At 46.0% G+C, this 16499-nt stretch overlaps 1 protein-coding gene across 6 annotated transcripts in view; it reads left to right on the top strand.

The window, feature by feature from the left end:
• The window catches only part of Hnf4 (Hepatocyte nuclear factor 4), a 121893-nt gene that overhangs the window by 81790 nt on the left and 23604 nt on the right, over positions 1–16499 (top strand). For all 6 annotated transcript variants that reach the window (XM_077646930.1, XM_077646931.1, XM_077646929.1 and 3 more), the window contains one exon: positions 4365–4631. In XM_077646930.1, coding sequence (XP_077503056.1) covers positions 4365–4631 — 267 coding nt within the window. The remainder of the gene's footprint in view (positions 1–4364; positions 4632–16499) is intronic.

Genomic DNA, 16499 nt, shown 5'->3' with positions numbered 1-16499 from the left:
CTTTGTACGGGCACAGCACATGCGTTTACATAAATAGGTATAATATAAATGTTCTGTAGGCGTCAGCGACAGATTGTATAGACGTACTGTGTAGCTTGAGATATATTACTTTATCTTACTGTAGAAACCCACTGGACGTACTGTATAACTTGCACCCTGCTGGCAGATTTGGGTTCTCAAGCGGTATCATATCACGGGGCTGACAGCCGCGCGCATCGCTGTCTTTGTTTTCGCTGACGCGAACAATAACAACGCACGACAGGCTGTCCCGTGTCGGAGCTCCATTGCAGCTGCAAGAAGCCAGACCCAGAAGCGAGTCAGTTCGGAGTTGGACTAGCCCGTGCCAGATCATGTTCGGAAAACAGCGGGGAGGCAGGACTGGGGCACTGTGTCAGTCTTCCTGCCTCCGAACCGTTTCCTCAACATTCCCAGAAGCGTGTGCTCCCCCAGGCCGTAACGAGAAACCATTCGAGAACTGAGCAGCGCGAACGCTTCTGCGGCACCGCGGCGCGCTCTTCTGGCGTGCTTATCGCCTCTCCGTTCCTGGCAATGGGAGCTTTACGAGGTGCGCCGTACGAAGTGCATGCTCGCTCACGGCTGTGGGCGACTTGACCGCGCGGCAGCTTCACGGTGCCGTCGACGCGCGCGCGCCACGCATGATGGGCCAACGGCCGGGATCCGAAATCTATTATCGCTGTCACAGGCTCTGCGTCATGCAGTTTTTTTTTTTCGTTACCATAGGCCGTCGGAGCTTCAGGTTCTCGGTATTAAAGGAAGAGTGAGTGAGCTGGAGTGCCAACACGCGTAGGAAGCGGTTTGTTTACAGCTGATCGCAATGAACACGTCGCCATAGGGCTCCACATGTCATTCAAGTGTGCTCGGCTCTTTTCGCCTTTTGAGGTTTCAGTGCGCACAGGAAAACTTCTGACAGCGTAGTACTTGTTTAGAGACTATCATCACTCCGTATATTGTGAAGCGTAGCTGGTTCTGAGTAAAAAAAAAGAGACTAGAAAGACATGGTGAACGCTCATCTTTGCTTTTGTTTTTTGAGGCGTCGGCAGTGCGAGTGCTCTGATTTTTTTTCTATGCTTCTAATATTTTCTTGTGGACAAAGTGCGGAGATATGGAAGTCGTGTAACAAAACAGGTCTCGTGAAACTGACAGGAATTTTTTTTCATTTCTTAGCTGCTTTCCTCGCATCCTTATGGTCCTAATGGATCAACCAAAAAGAGCCTTAAGCGTACCGCAAACGTGCTATGTTGCCAGCAGGCACTGGCTGAATGGGCATCATAACGTGAGGGATTTAATCGTGCTCTTGTAAGGCTGTCGCCTTCTATATGCCTAATGTGCACGGCCTGCCCCACTCTAATGAAAACCCTTTCACCAACGCCTAAGCTGTCTTAGAACATGCTTCTGACTGTGTCGTTAAATGTCGCATGCGCCTGCCACTGCCGGAACAAAGGTACCATAGTTACAACTGTCGTATTCATGGATAATTGTGATGCGACATCTTCGTAGTATTAGCTCAACATGCGAATTATCGAGTGCAGGTTTAGCACTAACTAGTATATCGAGTACAGGTTGTAGCGCAGCCTGGGAATATCAAAGGCATGTATCCAACACGTATCCAAGTGGAGGGCCCAAGGGGACCAGGCACCCCCCCCCCCCCTTCCCAAAAAATTAAATTGAGCCCCCTCTCTCCGCAATGCAGGGGTCTTGTTAGGCATGCGTCAGCCAAATGCACTGCCACAACAAATAAAGCAAAGTCTTTTAGTTCTACTTAGCGTAACACTTAGTTATTACTTAGTTATAACTAAGACGACGTTAGAGTTATAACTTAGCATGTTATAACTCCCGGTGTGCAAAATAGATTGTTTCCTAAAGATTGCATTTTGTATAGAGGTGTAACTTGTCCAAATGATCAGATTGTCCTTGAAAGAGATCTAATTAGCATTTTGAAGTGGTGCAGGAAATGGAGCATGCATATAACGCCGAGAAATGAGTAGTTCTTCGTATCACTCGCAAATAAACGCCCACTTGCTTTTCTTATACGCTAGGTTCTTCACTGCTGCGCGAAGCTAACCACCAATCCGTTACCAACTACCTCTCCGTCAACATTGCCGTGGAACGTATACATATTAATGCAGTTTGTTCTTAAACTTTCCGTAAACTCTGATTCCTCAGACACAAACACAAAAGCCCCTCCCGATGTGAAATTAATCGGTTACTTTTAATTTGTTAGACGAAAGCTAGGGTATGCACGTAGCGCGTAGGATCCTTACATTAAATCAAATATCAAGCGCCTCGAAAAAATACTCAGAAAGGCGGTTAGGTATATGTTTACTAAATTCGCAAGACTGTCCTCTCCTCTAAAATTATGACAGAAAATTTTATACCCATTCTTTAATCACGCCGAAAACAGCTGAGGCTTGAATTCCTTTCCTTGCTTTTTAAAATTGAGCTTGAAATGAACCAGTCGCCTTATATAACTCCATCAATAATACGGCGCACAAGACAACATCCTGACTCACTGACACTATTATGCTTGAACAGGTAGGTTTAATTACAGATAGACTTATTTTTTTTTTATTTTTTTCATGAGTGTATCGGACTGGAACGATTGTTTACAGACAGCCACACAGCGTGACTAAAATTGCGTTAATTGGTTCTTGCTTGTTCCTGATTTTTTCATTATTGTTTTTATGTATTCTATGCCCCTCTGCCTGGCCCCAAAGGTCCGCGATAGTAAATAAATAAATGCGACATTATTACAGCCTCACGAAGCATTTTTATGCAGGCACTCCAGCTACACGAAAATCAAATTGGATCAGGTGGAATAAAGGGGGCATTTCGGGCCTAATTCTAGATTTTGGTCAATCTCCTTACCCGCCCCTTTCCTTGTGTTTGGCGGACAGTTAGAACAATTCCGAAAGAAAGAAAGAAAAAGAATACTTCAGACACGCAGGAGAGATAATCAAAATGAAAGGAAAACAAACGAAGTCATTTAAAAGCAAAATGAAACAGCCTGTTGCTCACATCGCTTCATACGGACTTCTTCGTTCTTGTGAGCCCTGCAGCCACGATTGAAGGCTTCTTCGAGAGGATAAAAAAAAGAAAGAAGCTGCATGCAAGTTGCCAAACCTAAGCAACCGCGGTGCGAGCAAACCAAAATGAACGAGCAGACCGGAACGACGAGCCCACTACGTACACACTGCGCTGTTCCACATAAGCCCTCACCACCCCGTCGGCCGGAGTTCCGATAGCGATATGACAAGTGCCGGCGCTGCGCGTCTCATGGCTGACGCAACACGCTTTCATCGAGTGCACCAGCACTGAACTACGTCGCGAGGAACGGAGTGAAGCGGACACTGCTCTACGATCTGCGTGTTGTCGTACGCCGCACTACCAGCAGCGCCCGTTGGAGTGCTGATAACGATATAAATAGGGAAAGGGAAGAGGGGGCCTGCCGGAAGCGCCCGGCTCCCCTCTAAGTGGCGGCGTGCGCTGCGATTGACAGTCCGCTTCTCCAAAGCGGCCGCGCGAGCTCGTGTAGGGATGGGGATGCATTCGGAGTCGGGGGTTATTAACGCATTTCTGTTAACTCGTCTCTCGGTTCCTGGCCGCAGAACCACCATTTCTTTCGAAAACACCCATATTAGTTACCTGTTTTCTCAGTGTTGCTTGTTTTAGTTTACTTGCGCGTGCAGTCTTGATTACAGGCTTACCGAATTGTTGACGGGCACATGAACCTATTCTTACTGCTTCATTTCTCGGTACTTTGAGCGTGAGCTGCTTTTGCGAGTGTTGACTTGCTCATTCGGACTTTTGTAAGATATAATTTTGTGCGCGGAAAATAATAATAATAATAATAATAATAATAATAATAATAATAATAATAATAATAATAATAATAATAATAATAATAATAGGTTTTTTGGGGAAAGGAAATGGCGCAGTATCTGTCTCATATATCGGTGGACACCTGAACCGCGCCGTAAGGGAAGGGATAAAGGAGGGAGTGAAAGAATAAAGGGAGGGAGGTGCCGTAGTGGAGGGCTCCGGAATAATTTCGAACACCCGGGGTTCTTTAACGTGCACTGACATAGCACAGCACACGGGCGCCTTAGCGTTTTTCCTCCATAAAAACGCAGCCGCCGCGGTTGGGTTCGAACCCGGGGGAAAAGAAAATCCCGAAAAAGAATTATAAAAGGCGGCTGCACGATAGCCGATTTGGTAGAAAACTTCCCCAATTAGCTCCTTCGGATATCCGGCGCGTTTGAGACGCGATGAAAAGTGCGCGAGACTTTCTCGGCGTGGTGAAGCACAGTAACCATATTTGTGTTTATTTTTTCTCCCTTCCGCAGACTCTGAGCTGGCGTACAGCAGCCAACAAAGCGGCACCCCATCCGTGCTGAGTCAGTTCTGTGCCATTTGTGGTGACCGGGCGACCGGAAAACACTACGGCGCCGCCAGCTGTGATGGCTGCAAGGGATTTTTTCGCCGCAGCGTTCGCAAGAACCATTTGTACTCGTGCCGTTTCAACCGGAGCTGCGTTGTGGACAAAGACAAACGAAACCAGTGTCGCTACTGCCGCCTCAAAAAGTGTTTTCGTGCCGGGATGAAAAAAGAAGGTACGTATTGCCAAACAAAGGCCCCCCCCCCTCCCTCACTCACCGCGTATGGAGGAGGCCCGGCGAGAGCCGCGCTACCGTCCGCTCTCTGCTGCTTACCCGATATCGCATCGGAGGCTCGCAGTCGCGTGCGATCTGCTTTCAGCGTTGTCGTGTAGCTACCGTGCGAGCAAGAGGTTGTTTGTAAAGTCCGAAGGAACCTTCCCACGCCTCGGCGGGATTGTACGGTGGCGTGTTCTGGGCTTACGAGACGGCGGCACATTGTGCAGTTTGTGTCCAAGGTGTACGGTTCAAAACACGGCGTCGCCGCTTCCCTCGCTTTCGAAACAAGGAAGTTCTTGTAATGTGGGGTAGCCTACTCTAGAACTAGCAAGTAGTCTGGGATTTACATGTGGTAAGTGCTATCATCTGCAGGGTGCGATACCTCTTTTCAGCGTTTATCCACGGACGGAGTAGGTAACGACACATTACTAATTAGCATAGAAATTTACGAAGAAAGCGGCCTTTTCTTCGCGCACGAGGGCGTTAACTTCGCGTCGGTTGACAGTAGTAGTAAAGTGGTTAGTATTCGAGGTAGACAGCTCTTTCAGTGCGAAATCACTGCCTAACGCAGTCGAATCCAACCAATAACTTCCTTCTTTATTGCCGGGCTTCGGCAATAATCTTGGGGAGTCTCTGATCTTAAGATGCCTGTAGAAATAAAATAAACATCCCCGCGACCAGGATTCGAACCCGCGGCTCCACGAACAGATCAGCTTCGCTGACCAGTGCACGAGAGCACTAGACTATCGCTGCACCTTATCACGCCTCCTGTTAAACTGCAACACACTCTCGCCCTGTGTATTGCGCATCGTCGTCTTAATCAACCTCCTTCTGTGCGCAGAAAGCACGAAAGGAAAGGAAACGCGCATAATTGGCTCCCAGGGTCAGCGGACACCTCACCCGTGCTTTGAGCTACGTGGCGGTAGTGACAGAGAAATGTGCGCTACATGCGTTGGCATGTACAACGTGTTGGCAGAAACGCAGCACCGGAGCAATAACGCCACCGGCATCCTATGGGTTCATTGGCGTTGTAGCTGACAGCATAGTAAATTCCGTTAATTTTGAGGAAAGGAAAGGCGCATAACTAGCTCCCTGGATCAGTGGACAACTAAATCGCGCTTCCGTGTACGTGGCGGCGGCGTCCACGTGAAAAAACTGCGATCGCGCGCGCACGCACGCACGCACGCACGCACGCACACACACACACACACACACACACACACACACACACACACACACACACACACACACACACACACACACACACACACACACACACACACACACACACACACACACACACACACACACACACACACACACACACACACACACACACACACACACACACACACACACACACACACACACACACACACACACACCCCGCCGCCGCCGCTGCCGCTACGGTGGCTGAGTGGTTATGGCGCTCGGTTGCTGGCCCGAAGGACGCGGGTACGATCCCGGTCGCGGCGGCCGAATTTCGATGGAGGCGAAATTCTAGAAGCCCGTGTACTGTGCGATGTCACTGCACGTTAAAGAACCCCAGGTGGTCGAAATTTCCGGAGCCCTTCACTACGGCGTCCCTCATAGCCCGTGTCGCTTTAGGACATTAAACCCCATAAACCAAACCAAACCAAACCACTAAATGCAAAATGCTCCCAAGGAGTAAGCTGTTAAAATGGAAAAGCGAGAAATGGACAATTTAGGCTAAATTTAAAACCCTACCACTTTTTGTCATTTAGTGATTTTGCTTAGCTATGCCGGTGTATTGGGTGCGCAATTTAATGCTTGTATACGGGGTGATTTTTTTTTCTTTACAAATTTTTGCTCGAAAAACTGAGAGATACGTCGGTGCGGATTGTGCAGGCAGGCTGTTTAACAAGACGGACATTATTATGCACGCGATAGAACTAAATAATTAGCTGGTTAATTGACTAAAATTAACTAATAAAGTTGAAATTTCTGATTTTAGGGGGAAAGATTATATTGCAGAATTGAAGGCCGTCAACATCGAAGGTGAGCCGAGTGTTTAAATTTCCTTTATGGGGAATGTGGCTCGCAATATCGAACGTCAAAATTACGCATTTCAAAGCTCAGTGTACGTGTTGGCTTTTCCGCGTTGCATATTTGTAGAATGGTGCCACTTCGTATTATCGTTGCTGTGATCACCTTAACTGCTTCTATGCACAAATGGCGTCTCTATTTGCTGCATCAGAAATGCGAGCGACACCAATTCGAAGATGCGCAACGGAGGAAAGACAGCTCAACGAGTTTTCGATACAGTATTTTCGACGTTCGATATTTCGAACCACATTGCCGCTAAAAAAATAAAAATGAAAACCGGGCTCACCTTCGATATTGACGACCTTCAATTTCACAATATAATCTAGTTCCCTAAAATGAAAAAAAAGTTTATTAGTTTCTTCCAGTTAATTAATCGCCTGGTTGCTTAGCTCTATCACATACGTAATGTCCACCTTGCTATACAGCACACCTGAACAAGCTGCATCGACATATCTCCTACAGTTTTTTAATTAAAAATCTGCAAAGGTTAAAAAATTCACCCGGTTGCGTCAGGCGCCGGACGCACTGAGTGCGATTCTTTTTCGGTTAAAGCCTAATTCCGAGCAGGTTTCATAGGAATATGATTGAAACCTGATTTTAAGCTGTAAAAAAAAAGAACATTTAGGAAAAGATAGATTACCTGTGCAAAGAACAGAACCTCCTGCACGGAAACTTTTGTGTATATCTCGAGCCTGTCCAATTATGGTGTCTGAAGTTAATCGTTGGTGTTTGCATACCTCCTTTAACATGAACATCAGAGGCGTGGCTTATCTCAAACTTCACTTCGAAAAGTATCTGGTGAAAGCGAGCTGCTAAAACGGAGGTACTTCCCTCATTGGTATCAAGGATATCGTTGCGCCAAGCGTTACCCAAGGTAAAGACACCCTGCTCGAAGTCAGTTCCAGGTGAAATTTGTCGAGTTGAAAATTGTTTGATTTGATTTGATTTGATTTGTGAGGGTATAGCGTCCCAAAGCGACTCAGGCTATGAGCCGCTTTGCCGCTATGAGCCGCTATGAGGGACGCCGTAGTGGAGGGCTCTGGAAATTTCGACCACCTGGGGTTCTTTAACGTGCACTGACGTCGCGCAGTACACGGGCCTCTAGAATTTCGCCTCCATCGAAATTCAACTGCCCCGGCCGGGATCGAACCCGCGTCTTTCGAGACAGCAGCCGAGCTCCATAACCACTGAGCCACCGCGGCGGCTTAGTTGAAAATTGTGTTTGCAGTGTTTGTAAAAAGGCAACAGGTATAGAACAAGTGCGGAATGCTACTCATGGGGATGGTGATGTAACGAAATAAAATCTTAACGATCTGATTTGTTAAATAGCATCTTAGTGCGACTTCCTATTTATAGATTGTTTATGCAAGTAATATAAAGCACTTTACGTCGCGCAAATAAACAAATCTTAAAGAGCATTACTAATCAGCGTTGACGAAAGAAAATAAGCCGAATTGGGGAACAGTTTATTGAAAAACCCGATTTCTACCCAGTTTTAATTTTTAGAAATACAGCCGGTTTCTGCTTATTAAGTTTGCTCCTTCCCCACACCTTCACTTCTCCTTCCCTTCCGCTCCCCAAGAAAACAAAACGAAAATATGTACCACGAAAACAAAGATCCATCAATGTACGGTTCACTGCATATTAATTGATCCAGATAATACTCGCGGACGTCCAGAAATGACTACTACAGATATCACACTGAGTTATAATATCGCTAGAACTGGCGCTCGTGTGCGCCTGAAGAATGGCGAAAGAAGACGTTGAGCCAAACTGAATAACCCAGGCGCACTAAACTATTCCGGGCCCCTCTTCTACGGCGTCCCTCGTACCCCATGAATCGCTTCCGGACGTAACAACCCAGAACTGCAAGAAAAAAATCATGACCTGAACCAGCTACTGTAGACGTTTTATATTTCTCTTTTTTGTTGCTCTGGAGGCAAACAGAGGTCGATATTCACATCAGGTCAGCATGGCCATGGTAACGTTTACCGTTGACTAGAGCGGCCGGATGTCAAGAGGCAGGAAGACTGCAACAGCCGTAAAGCTATCCTGGATTGTACGCACGCAGTTTACATTTTAAATGTGATGTCCTTTTTTGGCCCTGGGTTGAACAGATATATGTTGACAGCGAAACCATTCACGCGCGCCTAAGAAAAATCGGATTCCATTGCCTCGCTCTTTCTTTTCTGTTTTTTTCTTCTGTGGGGCTGGTTCGTGCTAGGTCTTCACGCCACAAAATAGAGACTCGATATATCGATATCTTTTTACTATCCACGCCCTGTTCTTATTGGTAAGTTTGTCGGCTTTTGCACCAACCGTGCGATGGCCTACGAACCGGCTGTTTCTTTCTCTCGTTGGTCAGTTTCTGTCGTTTCGAAAAGAGTTAGCGCATATCTCGGTCTGTCGGAGGGAACGCCTCATCAATGGCAAGATGTTGCTGGAAGTTGCTGGCGCGAACTTGGCTAGTGTGTCGGCGTTTGTACTTGTTACTCTGTCTTTTGTTTTCTGCTCGCGCCTCATTTTCTGTGAGTTGTACGCAGCCAAGACACTAGCATGAACTTGGGATTAGCCACCTAAGGTTCGTGGAGCAGAAATAGCTCTAAATTACAAAAATGAGTGCTTTTTTTCGTTTGTGTGTGAAAACTTGTTGTAGCAAGGTGACTGCGTCATAAGAAAGTACGCCAGAAGTGGATAAAATCTACTTCCTCGTCACTGCATCCTGACAGCCCTATGAGACGTAGCAACCAGTGCGCGAGATACCGAAAGTATCCTATTTCACCTCGCGTGGTAAGCAAGACACAAACCCGCACGCATACTTGTACATTTACTCATGTAAAGAACCGCACAGCTTGGGGGAAAAAATTGGGTTTTGGGTAAAGGAAATGGCGCAATATCTGTCTCATATATCGTTGAACACCTGAACCGCGCCGTAAGGGAAGGGACAAAGGAGGGACTGAGATAAGAAAGAGAGTAAGAGGTGCCATAGTGGAGGTGTCCGGAATAATTTCGACCACCTGGGGATCTTTAACGTGCACTGGCATCGCACAGCACACGGGCGCCTTTGAGTTTCGCCTCCATCGAAACGCGGCCGCCGCGGTCGGGTTCGCAAAGTGATTTCATGAATAAGAGCTTATACAAATGACGTGATACGTTTCGTTCGTGCTGTGTCAGTCGAGCTGTAAAGAGAGCTGGGACAGCCTAAAGCATGGAGCAGAGGAAGCCTAATCGTCAGTGTAGAGATTTTACATCATCTCCACTCACGCGCAATTTCAGATAAGCGCTGTGTTTTCCAAGGACAATGAACGGACATCAGTGGGAGAGCCTTTACGAGCGGTAATTATTCACGTTAGTTTTTGGTAACCTTTGGTGCAGTGTAACCCCACCCCTTTTTTTTGGATAGAAGGAAGGGGGGGGGGGGGGGGTTACTCTTTGAAGTGTACGTACTCTTGCTGCACATGGGTCCGGGCAGGGAACTGTGAGCGAGGTACCGGAATTTGTCTGCTATGCATGTTCTGTCACCTCAAACGGTTCCTTCGTTCCTAATCCCGGTGTTTGATTTGTAAAGGCAAGAAACAAACTAATCACAGAAAGAGTAATACCTGCCGAGCCGCGTCATTTCTCAACCACACCTATAAGGCCCCATTCACGCGCGTAAAAAGCCTTTGATGATTGCTTACCTTATAAGAATCACGCAGTGCCACGAAGTTCTTTATTTAGTTCTTCTTTTTTAGTTTTTATTAGCCGCCATGCGCATGACCTTATCTTTTTTTTCGAACCTACAGTCAAACCATCGCGATAAATCACGTCGAACTATCTAATAGGATCATAAATATGCCTCGTCTGCCTTGCATAAGTAGATAATAGCGTGATGAAGAGCCATGGCATTGGAGCCGGATGACTGAACACCTTACGGATGGCTGTCAGCTTCGTCAATATTTTTGTATTTTTTGCGGGCATGTGCTCGGACAAAGAAGAGCTGTTCAAGGAACAGTTCGAATGTCCTGTAGCGTGTTGTTACGACCAAACAAAATGCAATGCGTTGAATGATGAGTTTATATAAATATTATATATCGAGTTTTTGATGCTCCGTTTCGTTAATTATTCATGCAGCCACGTTGGTGGACATATGATGCCTTGAGTATATTGGCGACGTGTTCGTTTTGCTGATGTCTATTTTGTCTTGGAGCCTCAACGAGGCGACTTATTTACAGTGCGGTCACCATGCTTTGACCGGAAGTGCCGTTGTCCTCTGTGGTAGCTGCTTAAATTTTGTTTTACTTGCGCGAAGTGTGGCTTGGCACGGCATATACAGTGCGGGATACGAAAGCGTGGGAACGTCCGTCGCTCTCACGTTGAACGCCGGGTGCTTGTTGCGATGCCAGTCAAACTTTATTTCCTCTTGGCGTTGAAACTTGCCGTAATTTACACAGTGGTAGGCGAGAATGCTTTGCGTACTTTCTGTCGGCAGAGATAGATAGGAGTTACTGCTGCTTCTGACACTAGTGAAACATAAACCGCTGCTCTCTTGAGCACATGTAGAGTGCTTCGCGTGTGAATGTGTGCCGTGTTTCCGTTCTAAAGTTGAACGCTGTTTGTAATAAATTATTTATGGGTTTATGGGGGTTTAACTTCCCAAAATGACTCACGCTATGATGGACGCCATAGGGAAGGGCTCCGGAAATTTCAGCCATCTGGGGTTCCTGAACGTGCACTGAAATCGCAGAGTACACGGGCCTCTATAATTGTCCCCATCGAAATTTGACTGCCGCGGCCGGGATCTATCGAACCCGCGTATTTCGGGTCAGCAGCCAAGCGCCATAACCACTGAGGCAATGCGGCGGCGTTCTGGTGCTAAAGTATTTCAGCAGCATCTCCTATAATTTCAATGACGTGACTGTGCACTGGCCTAATCCTGTGTACTGGCATGTGAATGAACGCACGGACGCGGAAGATTGAATAAATGGACACGTTCACCTTAAAGTAAGATTCATGGCAAACGTGTGTTTAGGTTTTCGGCCTTGGTCCTTTCATTTCGCACTCTCATGCCATTAAAACAAGTAGCAAGTAGTAAACAACAAAATGCTTCCGTCTTATTTAAGGCGAGCTTACGGGGCCGTCTCTTCGTAAACAGCTGTAGCAATGCGCAGTGTGTAAGGGGAAATCACACGCCTAAATTGAGTGAAATTACGCAAGGTACCTGATTACGTGAGGTCAGCCACACAGGTAACATTGATTACGAAAAGTACGATAACACTGCTATAGGGCCACTACAAATAGCTGCTTTTGCAGAAGACTGGGGTCATCGGCGCTGGCCACAGCTTTCCGTCTTCGTGAACAACGACGTAACGTGGCATTCTGTGCGCGCATTTTCCCTCGCATTTTGCCAAACCAATGCAACACTGCATTCTTACTTCTAAATGAGATTCTTGACGGAAGCAGGGATTGTATGCGCGCACTTCATGTTGAAAGCTAAAGGTACATTCGCGGAAAGGCCGTAGCGCACGATAGGATACAGACGTGCGCTTGGGCCGTGGTCGTGATTGCTACATGCAGTGGTTCCTGTATGCAGCCTCCCCCCCCTTGTAGCTGATTCATTTACCCAGTAGAAGCATCCGAACACACCCTTCAAAATTTTCTAAAATAACTCATATGCCCACTCCCCCGCTCCATCCACACTTTTCCAATAGTCTTATACATTCTCAAGCTATCCCACAGCCGCGGGGGAGAAATTCTGATCCAAGCAATTCAAATAAATAAATAAATAAATAAATAAATAAATAAATAAATAAATAAATAAACTTGAGGAAACTTTGATGCACCCCGCGATCATTCACAGTGGGGCGTGGGCGGATGTTTCTGAGGGTCCTGAGTCTTGGTAAGCTGTGTATAGGATGTCATTTTTCGAAACTGATAAGAGAAAGTGGAGGAAGGAAATGGCCGTGCAGTGATGTGAATATAACAGCTGTACTTTGATGGCTTCGAAAGCAAAATGCGTACCATGATAGAGCACTGCATGGTGTCTGCATTTGCCGAGTTTCACATGGACTGTAGATGTGTGCTTTGTCCTGTCCGCCGACTCTCTTCGGTTCTACAACTACGCCGCCATGTTAGACGAACGACGTATGAAGAGAACGGCATGTTGTTGCTGAGCGCCCTGTAAAAGGAGGCCTTAAGAACACTTCCTGGCACAGGAGTTATAGGGGCTGCCTTTACGCCAATGGAATCGTCTTTTACTGTAGATTTTTACAGCCAGCCTTGCGGCAGTGGAGACCGGAAGCTTTGTTCAAACAAAGCACGTACGCGCCACCTGATGAAGGGAGTAGCAATGAAAGCAAAGAAAAAAACTATTTTTCGGGCCGAAAAGGAAAAACAAACGTTTTAACAGAAAGAATAAGTCTGGGGTACCAAAGCTTTTCCTTCGCTAAGCTGGTGGACACTAAACAACGCGATTAGGGAAAAGGGACGCGCAGTAAAACGTTAGAAACAGTCGGTCTTCCATCCTGGACTGTTTGCGCAGACTGCTGGGTGCAGAGTAAAAAAAGAAGCAATTCTGTATGTGGGATTGGAAAGCGGAAGTTATCTTCGCAACTGTCTCTTGCTTCCAAATGTAAGGGGAGCTCTTGCATTTTTATAATCAGAGAGTTAAATACTGTGCGCATTCTCGTACTATTTTTTTTTTCTGAGCAAAGAAACACGGCAGGGAGCTCACTGTACAGGAGGAATTTTGCGGTGATTTATTACTGTGGCGCTCAAAGAAGATACCGAGACAGGAATACACGCGTGTTTTTCTTTTTTTATTATTATTCTTGCCTGTTAGCGTTCGAAGAAATATGCATTTACACCCAAGAGCTAATGTAAAAAAGCTTTGCTGCTGTGAATAATGTACATTTTCAACATTTAATGCGCCATACCGTAAAAGCAAAAAATTTAATTTTGGAAATCAGCCTCTAAGTAACAGTCATTTGCGAGCGCGCGCGTAAGCTGAAAAATTCCTGCGGCTACTACTCCAGTGGGAGGGAAATACGGCCCGGAAGCTGTTTTCCCTGTCTGTTGAGCCACGCCTTTCTCACGGCTTTTTTTCATGTTTTTTCTTTAGCTAGTTAAAATTGCGTCTTGTTTCTTTTCATTTTCTTTGCGATCCCATTCACATTATTCAGAGAACGCTGGAGTGTCAGCAGCCAGAACACTTGTCGCTTGACGGCACCCTCCCTGGCCCGGAAGGGCGGCGACGCAGTACGTTTGCACTCTATCATGCTGACCGCGTTGCTTCTTTTTCCCACTTCTTGTGTGCTGGCGAACAAACGCTGCATTTTAGCTGACTCAGCTATAGTTCCACCCATTTCCTATCATCAGCGGGTTAGTCCTCTACCCGCTGGAAGTTCTATTCGCTTATTTTTTCCCTGCACGCTGCCCGTAGACTGTTTAGATAGGGCCAACATTTAGGGTACATTTCATACGCGTCGTTTGCACCCTGCATTTCTTATTTCTGCTGCCGGCTGCATATTTAACGAAGCAGGCGACTTTCAGCAGAAGGCGCAAGACTGGTAGGTCTTTACTGTCTACGTTTTCTCGCCTAATGAGCTAGGTGATAAGTCTGTATCCGCTCTGCGATAACCTTTTGCGTCTGGAAGGCTTCCTTTGATATTAGGTATCTCTGTTAGGTTTCGCTGGCCGCTACTTCTGCAATGAGCTAATCTTCCATTGCTGTGACCACTGCGCGACTTTTGACATGTTGTTTTGTCTGCGTACCTTTCGATGTACAGTCGGGGACTGAAGTCTCCGGACCACGACATCCGCAAACGCATCCGATAGTTCAGTTATTATCCGCCGGCTGGAGACCATACTTTCGGAGGTGAAGGAACAGGATTTTGAACCTTACCTCTGCCGGTGCGGTCTCAACCAGGCAAATTATATTAGAACTATCGGCCTCGTTTGCGGATTACGTGGTCGAGAGAGTTTTATCCCGACCTTCCTAATGCCATTAAAAGCACAAAAAAATCGTGGTGGTGAATTTCTGAATGCTGTTACTTCCTTTTCTTCATCTAAATATATAATTTATTAGAATGCAATAGGTAAAGTGCCCTTTACCCACATCATTTATTCTACGCGTGCCTAAGAAGGGTTGTTTTTTAATCCAAAACAGAGTTTATTTTTTATGAATCTATTAGGCCATAAACGGTCATGTACGAAGGCCACTTTCAATACTTGTACAGTGCTTATATTTTGGCAAACAATTTGCCTCACTGATACGAAAGTCAGGAGGTGGTGTGAAGGTGGTGGTGTTGGTGTTAATGTACAGGCGGGATTAGCCTTAAAGTTACCTGTCGGCGATTGCTCCGCCTGAGTCACTGATTTGAATGATTGTGCTTCGGCAGCCCGCCTTAAGCAGGTTTGAGTGTTGAGGGGAGAAACTCGAAAAGAAAGCACCTCACTATCTACTGCAAAACCTCTACCAATAATTGCATTGAAATTGGCATGTAATGTTATGGTCAGTAAGAAAATGTGACATTGATCCCTAAGTGATCATTATTGCTAGGGCGGCCACCGCGTGGTTACTGTTCGCTACTGACACCAAAAGTAACTTGATAACTGCTTTCTTTTATCAGGCGTAAGCAGTTACAGGCTCATTAAGTCTCAAAACATAAGGGTTCATGCAGTGCATTGCGGGCTCAAAGATGTTTAAGAGCTAAGCGAAAAGTCGGCCATTGACATGCAAGTGAAACTTTCATTCTGTTTCTGGACCCAATGCGTGTATAAAAGCGAATTCTCCGACGAAATCAATGATCCATGAATACAATCAGTGTGCCATGAAACAGCTACGTGCCACTGGCGCATGCTGGCGCCTGTTCCCTTCACTACCGGCAAGAGAACTAAAAGAAGCAAAGCAGCTTTTTTTTTGCGGGTGTGCGTGTGTCTGGGGAGGGGGGGGGGGGTGATTATATTTGAAGGCGCCGTCAGTACCTCATAAATAAAAAACAGAAAGGGTGAAAAGAAGCTGGCAGGCACAAAACGGCCTCACATTTCTTGCCCGTTAGTCTTCTTTTGCATTTGTAAAACGTTGTCTTTCTCGAAGATTTCTAGACGGTGATTGAAGAGGAGCCTTTAGTGCCGCGGTAAAGCAGGAGGGCCGGTCTTGCGTTCGTTGATAGAGTACTGTGATTTTGGTGTACTAGTATATGAAAAAAAATTGCCGAAAATTTAATAAAGGCACGAAAAGAAAAGTCTGAAGACATTTGACGTGGCAGTTCCTGCTAGCTGTGACAAAATTCTGTTAACGAAAACTGAAGCAGATATTATACATAGAAAAAAAAATGCACAAAACAGCTTTACTTCGAAGCCTGAAGGAACAGGTAGGTAGGACGAAAAATAAAAATCAGAGCAGCATAGATAGTACAGTTTGGTTTAGTTTGGCGAATCATAATTGATACTGTTTTTTAACATAGGTCGAAGGAGTCTTCCACATGTTCGAGATGTGTTCAGTCGTCAAGCTTTAGGCAAAGCAGTAGTGAACGATTATGATTTAAATTCACTGTCACAAAGGAGAGCGTATGCTTTCAACTTAAAACCTTTTCTCGCTCGTAAGCCTCAAATTATATGGTACTTGTGGAAATATCTGTCGCTCTGACTGTGCGCCTCAAGTCTGGAAGATATTATGATAATCGACTTCACTCTGGACAGGACGCCGCGCCAAATGGATACAGTGAAAGCATTTTGAAGCAGGACTGGGTATTTAACATTTTCCAAAAAGATATGATA

The sequence above is a fragment of the Amblyomma americanum genome, chromosome 1, assembly GCF_052857255.1.
Source record: "Amblyomma americanum isolate KBUSLIRL-KWMA chromosome 1, ASM5285725v1, whole genome shotgun sequence".
In the NCBI taxonomy this organism is placed as follows: domain Eukaryota; kingdom Metazoa; phylum Arthropoda; class Arachnida; order Ixodida; family Ixodidae; genus Amblyomma; species Amblyomma americanum.
This window is presented reverse-complemented; position numbering and strand designations above follow the sequence as displayed.